The sequence below is a fragment of the Phyllobates terribilis genome, unplaced genomic scaffold (assembly GCF_046119375.1).
Source record: "Phyllobates terribilis strain yellow unplaced genomic scaffold, ASM4611937v1 Scaffold_9__5_contigs__length_417890890, whole genome shotgun sequence".
Lineage (NCBI taxonomy): Eukaryota > Metazoa > Chordata > Amphibia > Anura > Dendrobatidae > Phyllobates > Phyllobates terribilis.
The window spans coordinates 280,978,503-280,999,172 of NW_027362769.1; the positions used below are offsets into that span (position 1 = coordinate 280,978,503).

Sequence of the window (20,670 nt, forward strand, 5' to 3'; positions counted from 1 at the left end):
TATAAGAGAAGGAGATGAGTGGAAGACAACTTTCAACATCTGAGGGTCACTATGAGTATCTTGTTATGCCTTTTGATCTAAGTAACGCCCCGGTGGTTTTTCAAAATTTTGTTAATGACATTTTCAGAGATGTAAGTGGTCAATTTGAGGTTGTCTATTAAGATGCTATCTTTTTTTCTTCTGATTATGAATCCTACATCCGTTATGTATGTATTGAATTCAAAAGACTCAGAGAAAATTTGTTAGGCCATACAATGCTTCTTTGGGTTTGCAAATTTTCTCAGATTTATTAAAACATTTTCCAATGTGGCTAAAATATTAACCAATTTGACTAAGAAGGGGGCTGATGTGGTAAACTGAAAACCTGAGACTGTTCAGGCCTTCTTGGAGATAAAAGAATGGTTTTCATATGATCCAGTATTAGTCTAGCCTGACCTAGAATGTCTTTTTGTAGTAGATGTAAATGCCTCTGAAACATGGGTTGGAACGGTGTTGTCACAGAGTACACCATCTCTTATTCTTCTCCATGTGCCTTCTTTCCACAAATATTTCCTTCTACTGAAAATAATTATAATATCAGCAATCGTGAATTCTTGGCAATCAAATGGGCCTTCGAGGAATGGCACCACTTCCTCGAATGAGCCAATCAGAAAGTGACAATTATCACAGACAACAAAAACCTTATGAATCTCAATTCAGACAAAAGACTATACTCTAGACAAGCTAGGTGGGCCTTATTCCTCTCTAGGTTTGATTTTGTAGTTACATTCAGACCCAGTACTAAAAACATTAAAGCTGATTCTTGCCCGTAGTTTTTGTCCATCCCAAACTAAAGACTCCGAACCTGTTCCTATATTAGATGAGGGTATAGTCGTGTCTTCTGTCTTTCTGGATCTAGTGAAGGAGATACATAGATCTAAAGAGTTAGCCCCGGACAACACTCCTACTCAAAAATTATTTGTCCTTCCCTAGTTTCGTCCACGATTCCAAAAGGAATCCCACAATCCAGTACTTGCAAATCACCCTGGGATTAATAATACCGTTTGATTTATAACCATGAATTTTTGGTGACCTACCATTGTTAGGGATTGCAAGGAATATGTTCAGGCATATGAAGTCTGTACCCGAGCCAAAATGCCCCGAGCCTGCCCTACTGGACTTCTTCAGTTCCTATCCACCCCAAAAATCCATGGACTCTCTTCTCCATAGACTTCCTTACTGACTTACCATCCTCTAAAGGAAAAAACACTATTTAGGTGGTTGATGATAGTAAACAATATAAACAATATAATTGTGTTCCCCTTGTTGGGTTGCTCAATTCTCAAACCTTAAATAAATTGTTCATTAAGCATATTGTGCGCCTATATAGCATTCAGGAAAATATTGCCTCCGACCGTGAAACTCCATTTGTGTCCAGATTCTGGAGGGCATTCTGTAATAAGATTAAGATAGAATTGTCCTGTTCTTCTGCTTACCACCCAGAGACCAACAGTCAGACTGAACGTGCTAACCACTCAAATAGTATCTCCGGTGTTTCTTCCCTGACCACCAGTCTGGGTGGAATATCTGCCATTAGCCAAAATTGCTATCCGTATAAGTATCAAGATTCTATTATAACTTTGCCATTCTTCTGTACCCTTGGGTACCACCCTCGTATTAGTTCTTTGTTATCCTCCGAACGAGATACTCAAGCGGTTGGCAAATTTGTGGATAAAGTTGAAACTTAACTGGTTCGAGGTTAGTGGAAACCTGAGAAAAGCACAGGTGAGACAAACCTCTTTTGCTAATAAGAGACGCAGGGATGGACCGGATTTTAAGATGGGGGACAAGGATTGGCTATCCACAAAAAATATCAAACTCAAGGTTCCTTGCACTAAGTTGTGTCCGATATCCAATGGTCCATGCAAAGTCACTGAGGTCATTAACCCTGTAGCCTTTTATCTAAAGCTACCATCTTCATTCAGGACAATAAATGTGTTCCACGAGTCCCTTGTAAAGGTTTACTGTTTTCCTGTTCACCGTCATACATGCTCCTCCTCCTGTTATGATCAAGGCCAACTTGTAGGACAAGGTACAGAAAATTATGGACTCCCGGGTGGTGAGGGGGGTCCTTACAGTATCTCATACACTGGAAAGGTTATGGGCCGGAGGAGAGCTCTTGGGTGTGGGCAAATAACATCAATGCCGATAACTAATTAAGAAATACCATGAGTTATTTCCTGAGAAACCAAGTTTGAAGTATCAGGATATTCCTTGCTGTTGGTAAATTGATTTGGTCTGTTTAGTGAATATCCTGTTAGTGACCGGTGCTGCCTTTGACTACCCTTTTGTCTGACAATTCAGCCTACTACTCTGAATTTCCTGGTTTGAAGTGGTTTCCCTGACTCCAACATACATCACACACTAACTGGATTACAATAATATTTAAACACAGGTTGTAATGGAACAAAATTGGTAAAAAGCCAAGGGGGTGAATACTTTCACAAGCCACTGTTAAGCAGAGCCTAGCTACACGATTGCAGCCAGGTATGTTTTTTTCTGAAACAGTCTGGCGTTTCAGAGAGAACATAAAAGCTAAAACGGAGCCTTAGCAAAGCCATGGGCAGAATGTGCCATGACTCGGCTTTGTAGGGCCAGCAGGGGTTAAGTGCCTTGCCCGTAGCAGGGTTTTTGGGGTCAAAGTCAAGGGGATGGTTTAAAGGGGAATGGTTTGGGTCACTTGCTAGGTGTGGGTGGGGCTGTGGGGGCACTCTGGTCACAGTGGCACAGCAGAAGAAGGTCTGCCCGCCTTAATTTTATATGTTTGTGTCAGCTAGACATGGTTCCATGTTGAGCTGATGTCAATTCAGCTTGGCGATGTGAAGGGGTTCTTGGAGTTGGTGGAAAATTGTGGTAGGGGGGGTTGTACATCAAGTAGATGGCACCCTCCAATTGTGTTTGGAATTTGGAAATGGCCTGGTGGAGTTTTGGGACTCTTCAGGGTGGGGTCCCTGGGGAGTCGGTGGTATGGTGAAGGTTTCCGGTGACGGAGGTGCCCTTGAGCTGGTGGTAGCGGCTGGGGGTAACACCAGAAGTTCAATTGGGTAATGTTAGGCCTTTGAAGCTCCAAGAACCTCCTTCTGCCAAAAAGTTATTATTTTTGTACGTTTGTTGGAGTAAATTGGCCAAATCGGCCTTTATTATAACAGTTGGTTTTGTCTTTATTTTAGGGGTGGTAAAATGGGGGGTGTTATAGTCAGGTCTTATGGTAAAATAAAGGCCTCTACAATACTTGAGTCAAGAGCTTAGGGATATACAGTGCTGGCCAAAAGTATTGGCACCCCTGCAATTCTGTCAGATAATACTCAGTTTCTTCCTGAAAATGATTGCAATCACAAATTCTTTGGTATTATTCTCTTCATTTAATTTTTCTTCAATGAAAAAACACAAAAAGAATTGTCCTAAAGCCAAATTGGATATAATAACACACCAAACCTAAAAAAGGGGGTGGACAAAAGTATTGGCACCGTTTGAAAAATCATATGAGGCTTCTCTAATTCGTGTAATTAACAGCACCTGTAACTTACCTGTGGCACCTAACAGGTGTTGGCAATAACTAAATCACACTTGCAGCCAGCTAACATGGATTAAAGTTGACTCAACCTCTGTCCTGTGTCCTTGTGTGTACCACATTGAGCATGGAGAAAAGAAGACCAAAGAACTGTCTGAGGACTTGAGAAACCAAATTGTGAGGAAGCATGAGCAATCTCAAGGCTACAAGTCCATCTCCAAAGACCTGAATGTTACTGTGTCTTCCGTGCGCAGTGTCATCAAGAAGTTTAAAGCCCATGGCACTGTGGCTAACCTCCCTAGATGTGGACGGAAAAGAAAAATTGACGAGAGATTTCAACGCAAGATTGTGCGGATGGTGGATAAAGAACTTCGACTAACATCCAAACAAGTTCAAGCTGCCCTGCAGTCCGAGGGTACAACAGTGTCAACCCGTACTATCCGTCGGCGTCTGAATGAAAAGGGACTGTATGGTAGGATACCCAGGAAGACCCCACTTCTTACCCCGAGACATAAAAAAGCCAGGCTGGAGTTTGCCAAAACTTACCTGAGAAAGCCTAAAACGTTTTGGAAGAATGTTCTCTGGTCAGATGAGACAAAAGTAGAGCTTTTTGGGAAAAAGCATCAACATAGAGTGTACAGGAAAAAAAAAGAGGCATTCAAAGAAAAGAACACGGTCCCTACAGTCAAACATGACGGAGGTTCCCTGATGTTTTGGGGTTGCTTTGCTGCCTCTGGCACTGGACTTCTTGACCGTGTGCATGGCATTATGAAGTCTGAAGACTACCAACAAATTTTGCAGCATAATGTAGGGCCCAGTGTGAGAAAGCTGGGTATCCCTCAGAGGTCATGGGTCTTCCAGCAGGACAATGACCCAAAACACACTTCCAAAAGCACTATAAAATGGTTTTAGAGAAAGCACTGGAGACTTCTAAGGTGGCCAGCAATGAGTCCAGACCTGAATTCCATAGAACACCTGTGGAGAGATCTCAAATTGGCAGTTTGGAGAAGGCACCCTTCAAATATCAGGGACCTGGAGCAATTTGCCAAAGAAGAATGGTCTACAATTCCAGCAGAGCATTGTAAGGAACTCATTGATGGTTACCGGAAGCGGTTGTTCGCAGTTATTTTGGCTAAAGGTTGTGCAACCAAGTATTAGGCTGAGGGTGCCAATACTTTTGTCCGGCCCTTTTTTGGAGTTTTGTGTGAAATGATCAATGATTTGATTTTTGCTTCATTCTCTTTTGTGTTTTTTCCTTGAAAGCAAATTAAATGAAGAGAATAATACCAAAGAATTTGTGATTGCAATCATTTTCAGGAAGAAACTGAGTATTATCTGACAGAATTGCAGGGGTGCCAATACTTTTGGCCAGCACTGTATTTTGCTACATTACAAACTGTGTTAATCCAATTTGTGTGTGATTCATCAACACTAAACAGTCTAAGTTGGTGAAGTGAGAAAAATATAGGGATAAATTAAATTTATAGGAACAAATAACTAAAAATTGGCATGTTCATATGTATTCACCCCTTTTGCTATGAAGCTCCTACCTAAAAGTTTCTGGTGCAAGAAATCACCTTCATAAGTCATATGCTTAATTAAAGGAAGTCCACCTGTGTGCAATCTAAGTGTCACATGGTCTGTCAGTATATACACACCTTTTCTGTAAGGCCATAGAGGCTGCAACACCAATAAGCAAGAGGCACCACTAACCAAACAACACCATAAAGACCAAGGAGATCTCCAAACAAGTCAGGGACAAAGTTGTTGAGAAGTACAAGTCAGGGTTGGGTTATAAAAAAAAAATATCCCAATCTTTGATGATCCCCTTGAGAACCATTAAATCCATTATCATCAAATGGAAAGAACATGATACCACAACAAACCTGCCAAGAGAGGGTCACCCACAAAAACTCTCAGCCTGGGCAAGGGGGGCATTAATCAAAAAGGCAGAACAGAGACCAAAGGTAACCCTGAAGGAGCTGCAGAGTTCTGCCCATACGACCACAATACGCTGTACACTCCATAGAGGTGGCTTTTACAGAAGAATAGACAGAAAAAAAGCCTTTACATACACACATAAATTGTTACAAAAGACATGTGAGAGACTCCCCAAATGTATGGAGGAAGGAGCTGTGGTCAGATAAGACCAAAATTTAACTTTTTGGCCACCAAGGTAAATGCTATTTCTGGCGCAAAACCAACACAGCTCATCACCCCAAGAACACCAACATTGAAGCATTGTGGTGCCATCATCATACTGTGGTGATGTTTTTCGGCAGCAGGGACAGGGAAATAGTCCGAGTTGAGGGGAAGTGTGAAATACAGGGATATACTTGAGCAAACCCTATTTCAGCCTGTCAGTGATTTGAGACTGGGACGGAGGTTCACCTTCCAACAAGACAATGACCCAAAGCATACTGCTAAAGCAACACTCGAATGGTTTAAGGGGAAACGTGTAAATATTTTGGAGTGGCCTAGTCAAACTCCAGACCTTAATCCAATTGAGAATCTGTGGTCAGACATGAAGATTGCTGTTTACTAGAGGAAACCATCTAACATGAAGGAAATGGAGCAGTTTTGCCTTGAGGAATGGGCAAATATCCCAGTGGCAAAGTTGGAAACCTAATACAGACTTATCCAAAGCAACTTGTAGCTGTAATTGTCGCAAAAGTTGTCTCTACAAAGTACTAATTTTTGGGGGCTGAATAGTTATCCGCACTGAAATTTTCAGTTATTTTGTCCTATTTGTTGTTTGCGGCACAAAAAAAATAAAACCAAATGTTCACAGTTGTAGGCATGTTCTTTACATGAACTGATGCAAATCCTCAAAAAAAACAGTGAAATTTCAGGTTGTGTGGTAGCAAAATAAAAATAAAAAATGCCAAGGGGGTGAATACTTTCGCAAGCCACTGTATGACTAGTGACTTCCCCCATATGACAGGAAATACCCAAAAAGGACACCATTTCAAAAACTGCACCCCTCAAAGTGCTCAAAGCCACATTCTATAAGTTTATTAACCATTCAGGTGCTTAAAAGAAATTAAAGCAATATGGAAGGAAAAAATGAACATTTTACTTTTTCCCATAAAAATGTTGCTTTAGCCTCAAGTTTTATTATTTTCACAAGAGTAACAGGATGAAATGAACCCCAACATTTGTTGTGAGATTTTTCCTGAGTACGTTGATACCCCATTTGTGGTGGAAAATGACTGTTTGGGAGCACGGCAGGGATCGGAAGGAGCATCATTTCACTTCTGGAATGCAAAATTGACTGGAATAGATAGTGGACGCCATGTCGCATTTGGAGAGCCCCTAATGTGTCTAAACAGTGGAAACCCCCCACAAGTGACTCCATTTTGGAAAATACACCTCTCAAGAAATTTATCTAGTCATGAGGTGAGCACCTTGAACCCACAGATGCTTCACAGAATTTTACAACGTTGCACCATAAAAATTAATTAATTAGATTTTTTCCCACAAAAATGTTGCTTTAGCCTCAAATTTTTCATTTTCACAAGGGTAGCAAGGGAAAATGGACCCCAAATTTATTGTGCAATTTCTCCTGAGTATGCTGATACCCCATATGTGTCAGGAAACTACTGTTTGGACACACTGCCAAGCTACGAAAAGGAGGAGTGACGTTTTAGAGTACAGACATTGATGGAATGGTCTGTAGGCGCCGTGTCGCGTTTGAAGAGTCCCTAATGTGCTAAACAGTGAAAACTACCCACAAGTGACCCCATTTTGGAAACCCTGGTTTGAGGATCTGATCTGAGAGATCTACACCCTCCATGAAATTATTATAATCCAGGATGCAATCTGGCTTTGGGATTTCTGCTGTGGTAACTCAGACAATAACAGGGAAGCTGTTGTCACGGTGTATTATGGTCAAGATAAGGACATTCCTCTTGCCCTTATACTTGCCCACCAGCATGTTGTTGCTACATTGGGCTCTGCTCTACACTCGCCCTTTCTCAGCAGTTGCCCAATTGATGGCTTAGGGAGCCCTCTCTGATTTTTTCGCACGGTGCCGCATGCTACAGTACCTCTGGAAAAAAGGGTCTTAATTACCCTTTCCCTCCTTTTCTTCCCTTTCCTCATTATTCATTGATTTCAAATAGTTTCATATTATATCATTTACTCACTTTGTTATTTTAATTGGTTGCAGCGGTGGGATCTGCGCAATTTGCATTGCTGTTATCTGAGACAGTCATTAATATCAGTGAAGTGGAAAATTCCTTTAAATGCCCTATTATGTGCAATTAGTATCTGCCTTAGTGTTTTTGCCTTCTTCTGGATCAACATGTTAGGATGCTGGGCTGTGACGTGCGGTGAAATCCCGCCCACAGCCCATCAATCAGGGGAGAGTGCGTCACTGGGTCACGCCCGGCTGCAGCTGGAACTTGACGTGACATCAGCAGATGCCAGGTCACGTGATGCCTGGTGAGCGGTCAGCGATAGCGCCACTCACAGGCAACAATCACAACAGAAGGTATTTACAAAAAAACTTGTTTCCACCGTTTAAATACATTGAGGCATTCTCTATAGTAGTGGACAACCTCTTTAAGGGAAAAAGAAACCCAAGCCTACAGAGCCCTGTGTAAAAAAATTGATTGCCCCACTACTTAAAACATAAATTAACTGTGGGGTATCACATTTTTGGGAAGCTGAGTTCAATTTCCCTAGCCACACACAGGCCTGATTACTGCCACACCTGTTCTCAAACAAGAAATTACTTACATAGGACCTGCCTGACAAAGTGAAGTAGACCAAAAGATCCTCAAAAGCTAGACATCATACTGTGAGCCAAAGAAATTCAGGAACAAAAGAGAAACAAAGTAATTGAGATCTATCAGTCTGGAAAGGCTATAAAGCCATTTCTAAGGCTTTGGGACTCCAGAGAACCACAATGAGAGCCATTATCCACAAATGGCGAAAACATGGAAAAGTAGTGAACTTTCCCAGGAGAAGCCGGCTGACCAAAATTACCCCAAGAGCGCAGTGACGACTCATCCAAGAGGTCACAAAAGACCTCAAAACAACAGCCAAAGAACTGCAGGCCTCACTTGCCTCAGTTAAGGTCAGTGTTCATGACTCCACTATAAGGAAGAGACTGGGCAAAAATGGATTGCATGGCAGAGTTCCAAGACAAAAACCACTGCTGAGCAAAACGAACAAAAAGGCTCATCTCAGTTTTGCCAGAAAACACCTTGATGATCGCCAAGACTTTTGGGAGAATACTTTGTGGACTGACGAGACAAAAGCTGAACTTTTTGGAAGGTGTATGTCCCATTACATCTGGTGAAGAAGTAACACAGCATTTCAGAAAAGGAACATCATACCAATAGTAAAATGTGGTGGTATTGTGATGGTTTGGGGCTGTTTTGCTGCTTCAGGACCTGGAAGACGTGCTGTGGTAAATGGAACCATGAATTCTGCTGTCTACCAAAAAATACTGAAGGAGAATGTCCTGCTATCTGTTCGTGACCTCAAGTTGAAGCACACTTGGGTTATGCAGCAGGACAATGATCCAAAACACACCAGCAAGTCCACCTCTGAATGAGTTAAGAAAAACTAAATTAAGACTTTGGAGTGACCTACTCAAAGTCTGAACCTTAATCCGATTGAGATGCTGTGGCTTTACTGTAAAAAGGCAGTTCATGCTCGTAAACTAAATTACAACACAAAGATGAGTGGGCCAAAATTCCTCCAGAGCGTTGTAAAAGACAGTTATTGCCAATTATTGCAAACGCTTGATTGCAGTTGTTGCTGCTAAGGATGGCCCAGTCAGTTATTAGGTTTAGGGGGCAATCACTTTTTCACACCAGGAACTGTAGGTTTGGATTTCTTTTTCCCTTAATAATAAAGACCTTCATTTAAAAATTCCATTTTTTGTTTACTTGTGTTACCTTTGTCTAAGATTTAAATTTGTTTTGTGATCTGAAACATTTAAGTATGACAAACATGCAAAAGAATAAGAAATCAGGAAGGGGGCAAACACTTTTTCACACCACTGTATTTAGGAATGTAGGAAAGACAGAGGGATACCCAAAAAAATAAAAGCTAAAATCTTTATTTAGATATTGTTTTTGGTAGAATTTGGACCAGTTGATGGAAGGTAATGATTGAGCGACCTTGCTATAAGATTCATATAATGCATAATTGTATTAATCTGGCCAATATATGTTTGCATGGATAAGTCGGGATGCCAAAATTATAAATTTAGGAAATTTAAAGACAGCATTGAAAAGACTCAGTAGTCTATCACCTACAGTTAGGTCCATATATATTTGGACAGAGACAACATTTTTCTAATTTTGGTTCTAGACATTACCACAATGAATTTTAAACAAAACAATTCAGATGCAGTTGAAGTTCAGACTCTCAGCTTTCATTTGAGGGTATCCACATTAAAATTGGATGAAGGGTTTAGGAGTTTCAACTCCTTAACATGTGCCACCATGTTTTTAAAGGGACCAAAAGTAATTGGACAGATTAAATAATTGTAAATAAAATGTTCATTTCTAGTACTTGGTTGGCCTTCACTGCGGTGGTTTTCAGTTGCTGTTTGTTTGTGGGCCTTTCTGTCTGAAGTTTAGTCTTTAACAAGTGAAATGCATGCTCAATTGGGTTGAGATCAGGTGACTTGACTTGGCCATTCAAGAATATTCCACTTCTTTGTGTAACATCCCTGGCGGCGTGTTTGCATACTGCACCACCTCCCACTGTGCAAGACCGCAATCTTACCTGTCAGCCTAGCCTGCAAATCTTGCTCCAGTTCATGCTGTGTGCATGTCTCTTGACTGACTGCTTAGGGCGGCGGCCCGGTTACTTCCTGATTCTTATAGCTGCTGTGGGTGCACCCCTAATGCGTCTCCAGCCTATTGCTGAGAGTCACTGGATATTTAAACCCCCTCCACCCAGTAGGAGGTGCCTGAGCAACAGTAACATTCAGTGTGCTCCTTGACTCTGAAGTTGCCAGTTCCAGTTGCCAGGTTTTGTTTAAAATTCATTGTGGTAATGTCTAGAACCAAAATTAGAATAATGTTGTCTCTGTCCAAATATATATGGACCTAACTGTAAGAGTAGTGCCGAGGCTAGCAAAATTTCTATTCTGGTGATATCAATAATTGGTGACTCCATCCTGTTCTTCAGCTGCTCCAGAGTACTGCAGATCAGCTCTTAGGCTATGTGCGCACAGTCCGTTTTTGAAGCCGAAATATCATGTGCATTTCCGCATCTCCTGGGCAGGAAAAACACATGCGAATTTTCCACAAGTTTTTGATGCGTTTTTTGCATGCGTTTTTTGAAGCATTTTTGTACATCAATGAATGCTTTTTGGAGATAAACAAAGTTAATTGATGGAACATTGCTTAAACCTTGGATTACCATTAGAACTGGGGTGAGTATATTGGTTAATTTGAATGATTAAAGAATGTGTCTGTTGTAATTCAAATAAAGTGTTTGTTTTGTGTCTGTGTGTATATTTAACTCTTTACTTTAATTGGGTTTGGTCATGAAAAGGTCTGATTGACACTTTGACATCACCAAACAAAAGAACTAGATGTCAGCTAGTCCCATTCACCCAATCTTCATTAGCATTTCTATTCATGTAATTTATGCGGCTGCTGTGAGCTGCTATTTTTAGCCTGGAAAGGTGCCATTTTCCTTGGCCATAATTAACATCTCACAGCTGTTTCGTAAGCCACTATGTCCCTACGAACAGCAACAAGCAGAGATTTGGACACGGCATATTTTTGTTGCATCCAAAATACGTTGTTCTATGGCCGCATATTTGTTGTCGGTAAATGTGAATCCACCGCATATAATGACACTTCAATCGGTCAAAATCTGCAGCAGAGACTAGCGTGTCCGCTACAGAAATTGACATGTTCAAAATCACCCCTGTCAGTATACATGCTGCCGCAGGTCACTGGGGTTCATCAGCTAAAGATCAGCTGAAGAGCCACAGTGAGCTCTCACTGTCATCACCCTGGGAACTTTCTTCTGAAGGTTCCCACACTGAGGTCATGTGGGAGATCAGCTGATCGCCCATGTCACTGCAGGTCCTGGCAGCTCGGTGCACTGCGGGGAACGAGCCAGCTCCCCGCAGTATACCGCTGGCCGCAGCGAATCGCCGCCGGGGACCAGGAGGACACCGGGGGCCGCCGGACAAGTTAGTATGACGTTTATTTTTACTTTTTTTTTCTCTTTTTTTTTTCCGCGGGAACGCGGGCTGGGCAAAGCAGACTACTGCTCCCCCCAGCCATGCCACTCCCGCTGTTATCAGCGGGAGCGGCGATCGGATGAGAGGAGCAGTAGTCCTCTCCCGACCCGAGTACCACCCGCAGCGCATTTCTGGCACGAATTCGCGCCCATTGACTTTCATTGAAACACAGCAAATCCGCAGTTATAGATATTATACCTGCAGGCTTGCTGCAAGTCAATGGGCATGAATTCGCGCAGGAAACGCTCGAACAATGGACATGCTGCGGTTTTTAATGCAATGCGAATCCGGGGCAGAAATTTCCGCATCATGTGCACAGCACATCCGGAATACCATTGCTATACGTGGCAGACCTATTAAGAAGCGTTTCCGCGGTGGGAAAACTACCGCAAAAACGCATCAAAAACGCTTCGTGTACACATAGCCTTATATTTTGAATATTGTATGCATTCAGCCAATGTTGGAGCTGGTATATGTTTGATGGGAGGTGCCAAGTGTTGGACTCCACCAATCTGATACTGATGACCTATCCTAAGGAAACTACATAACATTTGTTTTTTTTTCATTCAATAGCTTGCTCCCCCTCCCCCACCCAAAAAAAAATCTGTTTTAAATGTAGCTATTATAGCCAATATACCATAAGGAAGAAAAGGTTGGATTTAACGGTCCCCAAGGATTTTATAGAAAAGGGACACAATGAAAAGCAACTTAAATTTATGATTATAGATCATGTCCCTCCACAGAGGAGAGGGGGGGACAGAACTCATCTATTGAAAAGAAGCAAATTAGAATGGATATATAGATTAAACACCTTAAGACCTAATGGTCTCAATGAAGAATTTAAAATCACTCTGATACTATAACAATTTATAACCATGCTTAGAGTTTTTTTTCCTTGTACAGTAGTAGTGTAATGTTTTTAATTTCTCTTTTTAATTTTAGTAATTATAAAATATTTGATGACACTAAAAAATCTTTTTCTTATTTCTTCACAGATCACTGTAACATGACACGATCCCTTATCACAAGTAATACTCATCCATTTTTCTAAAATAAGGTTTTTTTATATATATATGTAGTGATTTTTTTATAATTAAAAAGTAAGAACGTGTGTTTTTAACATAATGGTGTTGCCAATCATATATGTCTACATGTTTATCTTAGTGTATGGAAATAGAATAGCCAGTGTATGTTGAGTCTTTGTGGGGTGGAATTATATGACATGACAATTTGGGTTGCATTGTCTCTTTCCCTGTGATGGTAACGTGGTCCTGTCCCTTTATAGGGGTCTGTACCACAATGTCCCTCTTTAGCCTTGGTCATTGTCATCCCTTAAGATGTCATTGGTCTGGCTCTTGGAAATTGAGACTCAGCACATACCAAGCATGTCTATTCCTAATACCACTATATACACTGAATTGCAGTATGCTAAATCACTGTGACTATGATGTTATAACCATCAGTTTTTGGCAAATGATATGCCTTAAAATTATAATCATAAATTGTGTTCTTGGATGATTTCCAACAATAGGAGGATGGAAATTGCACTATAAATAAGTCAGAGAGATGAAATAGCGCTTTTACATGGTCCATTATAGGCTTATCTTGAGGAAATGGCAAAATCCTCCCTTACACAAGATGGCGACCGCACCATTTGTGATCGAATGCGCATGCGCGAGTATCCTGGTGAGCTCAGCGCTTTCCTGATTGGCTTTAATATTATGACACGCACTGAGATGCGCATTAGCGACTTCCGGACGCCGATTTCGGAGCTATGTGTAATTATACATACTGCATGTACTTATTATGGGTAACTTGATCTTCTTATTTAATTCACAGGTGTGCATACTAGATCAATTAAAGGCACTAAAGCACTTTATTTAACACTTATTATGTTAATGTGTACATATGAATATTTGTATTCTCTTCCCTGTATCATGCATACCACATAATTTTTTATCACTTGGTGTTATATTATTGTAATTAATTGTTTTATTGTAATTTATACGAATGAATTGTAATCACACTGCAATTAAGCTGCTGCTATATATACCTCACAATTGTAATTGTTCACTGCTTAAGCAAGGATGTTCACAGCAGAAATGTTGCCACACCAGATGGGCTAATAAAGTCCTGCTTTTTTCACTGTTTTTTGGAGTGCTGCCTGCTTTTCTTCTGAATACACAGGTGCATCTCACTAAATTAGAATATCATCAAAAAGTTAATTTATTTCAGTTCTTCAATACAAAAAGTGAAACTCATATTATATAGAGTCATTACAAACAGAGTGATCTATTTCAAGTGTTTATTTCTGTTAATGATTATGACTTAAAGCCAATGAAAACACAAAAGTCATTATCTCAGTAAATTAGAATAATTAACAAAAAACACCTGAAAAGTCTTCCTAAGCGTTTAAAAATGTCCCATAATCTGTTTCAGTAGGCTCCACAATCATGGGAAAGACTGCTGACTTGACAGATGTCCAGAAGGCAGTCATTGACAAACGCCACAATGTCCCAGAGTTTCCATTTTCATTTGGAAATCAATGTCCCAGAGTCTGGAGGAAGAGTGGAGAGGTACACAATCCAAGCTGCTTGAGGTCTAGTGTGAAGTTTCCACAATCAGTGATGGTTTGGGGAGCCAAGTGATCTGCTGGTATAGGTCCACTGTGTTTTATCAAGACCAAAGTCAGCGCAGCCGTCTACCAGGAAATTTTAGAGCACTTCATGCTTCCCTCTGCCGACAAGCTTTTTGGAGATGGAAATTTCATTCTCCAGCAGGACTTGGCACCTGTCCACACTGCCAAAAGTACCAATACCTGGTTTACACACAACAGTATCACTGTGCTTGATTGGCCAGCAAACTCGCCTGTACTTAACCCCATAGAGAATCTATGGGGTATTGTCAAGAGGAAGATGAGAGACACCAGACCCAACAATGCAGACGAGCTGAAGGCAGCTATCAAAGCAACCTGGGCTTCCATAACACCTCAGCAGTGTCACAGGCTGATCGCCTCCAAGCCACACCGCATTGATGCAGTAATTGATGCAAAAGGAGCCCCGACCAAGTACAGAGTGCACTTACTGAACATACATTTCAGTAGGCCAACATTTCGGATTTTAAAAACATTTTTCAAGCTGACTCTATATAATATAGCAGTTTCACTTTTTGTATTGAAGAACTGAAATAAATTAACTTTTTGATGATATTCTAATTTTGTGAGATGCACCTGTATGTATGACAACAGGATAGTTGTCTGGGAGGCCTTGCACGCATAGTTCAAAGTCTTTTGGTGCTGTTCCAGATCGTCTTTTTGACTACTTTTATAGCTATATATATCACTTTTTATATGCTTGTCAGGTAAATTGGATTATTTAAAAAAAACATAGCTCTGCATAATACATAGTGAGGACAATAGAGAAAACTGTTTTAGTGCTATAGACAATGCAAATATAAGATTTAAAATGGAAAAATAACATATGTAGTAGAAAAGTTTGATACTTACGTAATCAAATTTTTCAGCATTACTTGCCGCTTGCTGCAAAAAAAAAATATTGTTAACTTATAGCAATCTACAGTGTGCATTAACAGAACAGTCTACATTCAATATCAAAACATTTCAACATCATGTCATTTATTGTTAAACAATATAAGCATCTATAATAATGAGAATGGTTTTCCATGGGGACAATTTTTTATTTTGGCACAATTAGCTTCATAAATCTCACATACTTTTTATGTGTTTAACACTCTAAGCTTGCTCATCTGATTTAATACACACGTGGTCAAAATTGTTGGTACCCCTCGTTAAATGAAAGAAAAACCAACAATAGTCACAGAAATAACTTGAATATGACAAAAGTAATAATTAATTAAAAATCTATGAAAATGAACAAATGAAAGTCAAACATTGCTTTTCAACCCTGCTTCCACACAATTTAAAAAAAAATTAAACTCATGAAATAGGCCTGGACAGAAATGATGGTACCCCTGAAAATAATGTGACAAAAGGGACATGTTAAATCAAGTTGTGTCCACTAATTAGCATCACAGGTGTCTACAATCTTGTAATCAGTCAGTGGGCCTGTATATAGGGCTACAGATACTCACTGTGCTGTTTGGTGACATGGTGTGTACCACACTCAACATGGACCAGAAGAAGCAAAGGAAAGAGTTGTCTCAGGAGATTAGAAAGAAAATTATAGACACACATGTTAAAGGTAAAGGTTATAAGACCATCTCCAAGCAGCTTGATGTTCCTGTGACTACAGTCCATGATCCATGGGACTGTAGCCAACCTCCCTGAACGTGGCTGCAGGAGGAAAATTGATGACAAATCAAAGAGACGGGTAACAAAAGAGCCCAGGATAACTTCTAAAGAGATTAAAGGTGAACTTCAAGCTCAAGGAACATCAGTGTCAGATCAAACCATTCGTCATTGTTTGATCCAAAGTGGACTTCATGGTAGACGACCAAGGAGAAAACCATTGTTGAAAAAAAATCATAAAAAAGCCTAACTGGAATTTGCCAAACTGCATGTTGACAAGCCACAAAGTTTCTGGGAGAATGTCCTATGGACAGATGAGACACAAATGGAAGTTTTTGGCAAGGCACATCAGCTCTATGTTCACAGAAGGAAAAATGAAGAATATCAAGAAAAGAACACTGTCCCTACTGTTAAACATGGAGGAGGTTTTGTTATGTTCTGGGGCTGATTTGCTGCATCTGGCACAGGGTGTCTTGAATCTGTGCAGGGTACAATGAAATATCAAGACTATCAAGGGATTCTAGAGAGAAATGTGCTGCCCAGTGTCAGAAAGCTTGGTCTCAGTCACAGGCCATGGGTCTTGCAACAGGATAATGACCCAAAACACACAACTAAAAACACCCAAGAATGGCTAAGAGGAAAACATTGGACTATTCTGAAGTGGCCTTCTATGAGTCCTGACCTAAATCCTATTGAGCATCTTGGGAAAGAGCTCAAACATGCGGTCTGGAGAAGGCAACCTTCAAACACAAGACAACTGGAGCAGTTTGCTCATGAGGAGTGGGCCAAAATATCTGTCGAGAAGTGCAGAAGTCTCATTGACAGTTACAGGAATCGATTGATTGCAGTGATTGCCTCAGAAGGTTGCTCAACAAAATATTAAGTTAAGAGTACCATCATTTCTGTCCAGGCCTATTTCATGAGTTTATTTTTTTTAAAATTCTATGGAAGCAGGGTTGAAAAGTAATGTCTGACTTTCATTTGTTCATTTTCATAGATTTTTAATTTATTATTACTTTTGTCAGATTCAAGATATTTCTGTGACCATTGTGGGTTTTTCTTTCATTAAACAAGGGGTACCAACAATTTTGACCATGTGTGTACATAGAGCAGCAGTTTGCATACAGGTATTATGAGTCACTTACTGACTTATAATGAAATAAAAACAAAAAAGTGTTCCCAAAAGAATTGTAGAAAAAAGTAAAGGCCCCCATACACATTAAATAACTGTTGGATGAATGAATGTTCTGCTGACAACTCTCTCTCCCATTCATATAAACACTGGTTTCGGCCAAAAGACCCCGGCTGACCATACATTGATGCCCTATCCTAAAGATAGGGCATCAATGTAAAAGTAGTGGACAACTTCTTTAACCACATACACATTAGATTGGGGCCAGATCACTTCAATATTGGCAGGTTTGGTTGAATTAGTATAATGTGTATAAAGGCCTTAAGTAAGGGGCCACATACAGTGCCTTGAAAAAGTATTTATACCTTGTGAACTTTTTCACATATTTTCAAATTACACCCACAAAATGTATTTTATTAGGATTTTATGTGAAATACCAACACTACGTAGCAAGTATTTGAGAAGAGTAAAGGAAATGAAACTTGGTTTTCTAAATATTTTAAAAATATAAATCTGAAAACTGTAACGTGCATTTGTATTCAGCCCCCTGTAGTCTGAAACCCCTAAATAAAATTCTGAATGACCTATTGCCTTCAGAAGTCACATAATTAGGAAATTGAGTCCACCTGTGTGTAATTTGTTCTCAGTATAACCACAAGTGTCCTGTGAAGGCCTCAGAGGTTTGTTTGAGAACATTAGGGATCAAAAAGCATCATGAAAAGCAAGGAACAAACCTGAGAGGTAAGGGATAAAGTTGTAGGCAAGAATAAAGTAGAGTTAGGTTATAAAAAATATAGCCCAAGCTTTGAACATCTCACAGAGTATTGTTCTATCCATCAAGCAAAAATGGAAGGATTATGGCACAACTGCAAACCTATCAAGACATGACCGTTACCTAAACTGACATCCCAAGCAAAAATCACCAATTAGAGAAGCAGTCAAGATGCCCATTGTCACTCTGGAGGAGCTGCAGAAATCCACAGATCAGGTTGGAGAACCTGTCCAAAGGGCAACTGTTAGTTGTATACGTCACAAATCTGGCCTTTATAAAAGAGTGGCAAGAAGAAAGCCATTTTTGAAGCAAGCCATAACATGTCCCGTTTGCAGTTTTCAAAAAGTCATGTAGGGAACACCGCTAGCATGGGGAAAAACTTGCTCTGGTCAAATCCCAATAAAATACATTTATGTTTGTTGTTGTGTTGGAAGCCTTTTATTGTACCTTTGTCTTTTAGTTAGGTTTCCCATCTGTATGTCATTGTAAATACCAGATTTGTAATAAATCCCCTTTTTTTTAACTGTAATTTTTACTGAATTATAAAATAGAATAATACAACACAATAACACAAATAATACGTTACATTGTAGTCTGATAATTGAATGGAAAACCAACATTCCTATCGCTAGGAAGACCTTCTTTATCCTACGCCTGGTTGACAATGAAGTAATAAGCTTGAGAAGATAAGGGCACAAACGGGCTCCAAGACCAGTATAAATTCCCTTTTAAAGATCCAGAAGCTCTTGTTAATTAATATTAACTGGAACCCCAAAACTGGCACCCAAAAATGTGGAAAAGTTCACGGGTATGAATACTTTTTCAAGGAACTGTATAGATATTGAATTATCACACTGTCATTTATCATTGTATGGAATAGAAAGAAGACAAATTTATTCTGATGGAGCTAGTATGAGATCATTTGTATTCAGGGGCATACAGCCCATAGCGGCAGGCCATGCAACCGCTATGAGGCCTGTGAGATGAGAGGGGCTGGTGTGGCTCAACTCCAGGCTCCCACCCCTCCTTGCCCTGCTATCATAATTTCAGCAGTAACAATATCCCCAGGACACAGATACTGTTAAACAGAATGGTGGATCAGGGAGCAGAAAGCTCCGTGATGCACCAGTCTGTGCCTGTGAGTCTGAGACTACGTGCACTGCAGGCACCTGTAGTTTGAAGCCTCCATACTCACACTGCACAGACTCAAGCTGCACACCGGGAGAACGGGGTAAGGTGAGTAGTGTGTTTTTTTTTCAATGTCAATAATTGTGACGGTTATCTTATTGAGTGGTAGACTGTGGGGGGATATTATATAGAAGGGGTTGTGAGAGGGGCTATGGAGGGCCTTATGCTGAATGGTCGGCTGGCTGTGGGGCCATCATACTTAGTCGGGGGCTTCCATAACTAGTGGGGGCCTGTGGCGGTTCCCATTCTGAGTCAAGGGATGTGAGCGCCCTCATTCTGTATGGGGGCTCATAATGAGTAGGGGGCTGTGGACGTCTTCATAATGAGTAGAGGGCTATGGGGACATTCCTACTGAGCGGGGGCTGTGAGGACCATCATACTTTGTGTGCATGAGGTGGAACAATGGGGATATCATACCACTGGGGGCACTTTAGGTGTATCATGCTGTGGGGGTATTCTACTGTGTTCAGAGCCGATTTTAGACAAAGTGGGGTCCTGGGCAAAATTTAAAAGTGAGGCCCCAACTTCTAACATATTGCACCAACACACAAACATTTAAGTTGCAATTACAAGAGTTGATTTCAGGCCTTTAAATGAGCATGATTGACTAAAATAAAAAGTCATCCGGTGCTTGTGTATCGGCCTCATATATATATGTACAGTACAGACCAAAAGTTTGGACACACCTTCTCATTTAAAGATTTTTCTGTATTTTTATGACTATGAAAATTGTACATTCACACTGAAGGCATCAAAACTATGAATTAACAAATGTGGAATTATATACTTAACAAAAAAGTGTGAAACTACTGAAAATATGTCTTATATTCTAGGTTCTTCAAAGTAGCCACCTTTTGCTTTGATGACTGCTTTGCACACTCTTGGCATTCTCTTGATGAGCTTCAAGAGGTAGTCACCGGAAATGGTCTTCCAACAATCTTGAAGGAGTTCCCAGAGATGCTTAGCACTTGTTGGCCCTTTTGCCTTCACTCTGCGGTTCAGCTCACCCCAAACCATCTCGTTTGGGTTCAGGTCTGGTGACTGTGGAGGCCAGGTCATCTGGCGTAGCACCCCATCACTCTCCTTCTTGGTCAAATAGCCCTTACACAGCCTGGAGGTGTGTTTGGGGTCATTGTCTTGTTGAAAAATAAATGATGGTCCAACTAAACGCAAACCGGATGGAATAGCATGCCGCTGCAAGATGCTGTGGTAGCCATGCTGGTTCAGTATGCCTTCAATTTTGAATAAATCGCCAACAGTGTCACAAGCAAAGCACCCCCACACCATCACACCTCCTCCTCCTCCATGCTTCACGGTGGGAACCAGGCATGTAGAGTCCATCAGTTCACATTTTCTGCATCGCACAAAGACACGGTGGTTGGAACCAAAGGTCTCAAATTTGGGCTCATCAGACCAAAGCACAGATTTCCACTGATCTAATGTCCATTCCTTGTGTTCTTTAGCCCAAACAAGTCTATTCTGCTTGTTGCCTGTCCTTAGCAGTGGTTTCCTAGCAGCTATTTTACCATGA

At 40.6% G+C, this 20,670-nt stretch overlaps 1 protein-coding gene across 2 annotated transcripts in view; it reads right to left on the bottom strand.

Annotated features, from left to right (window-relative positions):
- Positions 1 to 20,670, bottom strand: part of GLS (glutaminase) — a 672,521-nt gene that overhangs the window by 386,601 nt on the left and 265,250 nt on the right. For both annotated transcript variants that reach the window (XM_073647835.1, XM_073647836.1), the window contains exon 8: positions 15,286 to 15,318. In XM_073647835.1, coding sequence (XP_073503936.1) covers positions 15,286 to 15,318 — 33 coding nt within the window. The remainder of the gene's footprint in view (positions 1 to 15,285; positions 15,319 to 20,670) is intronic.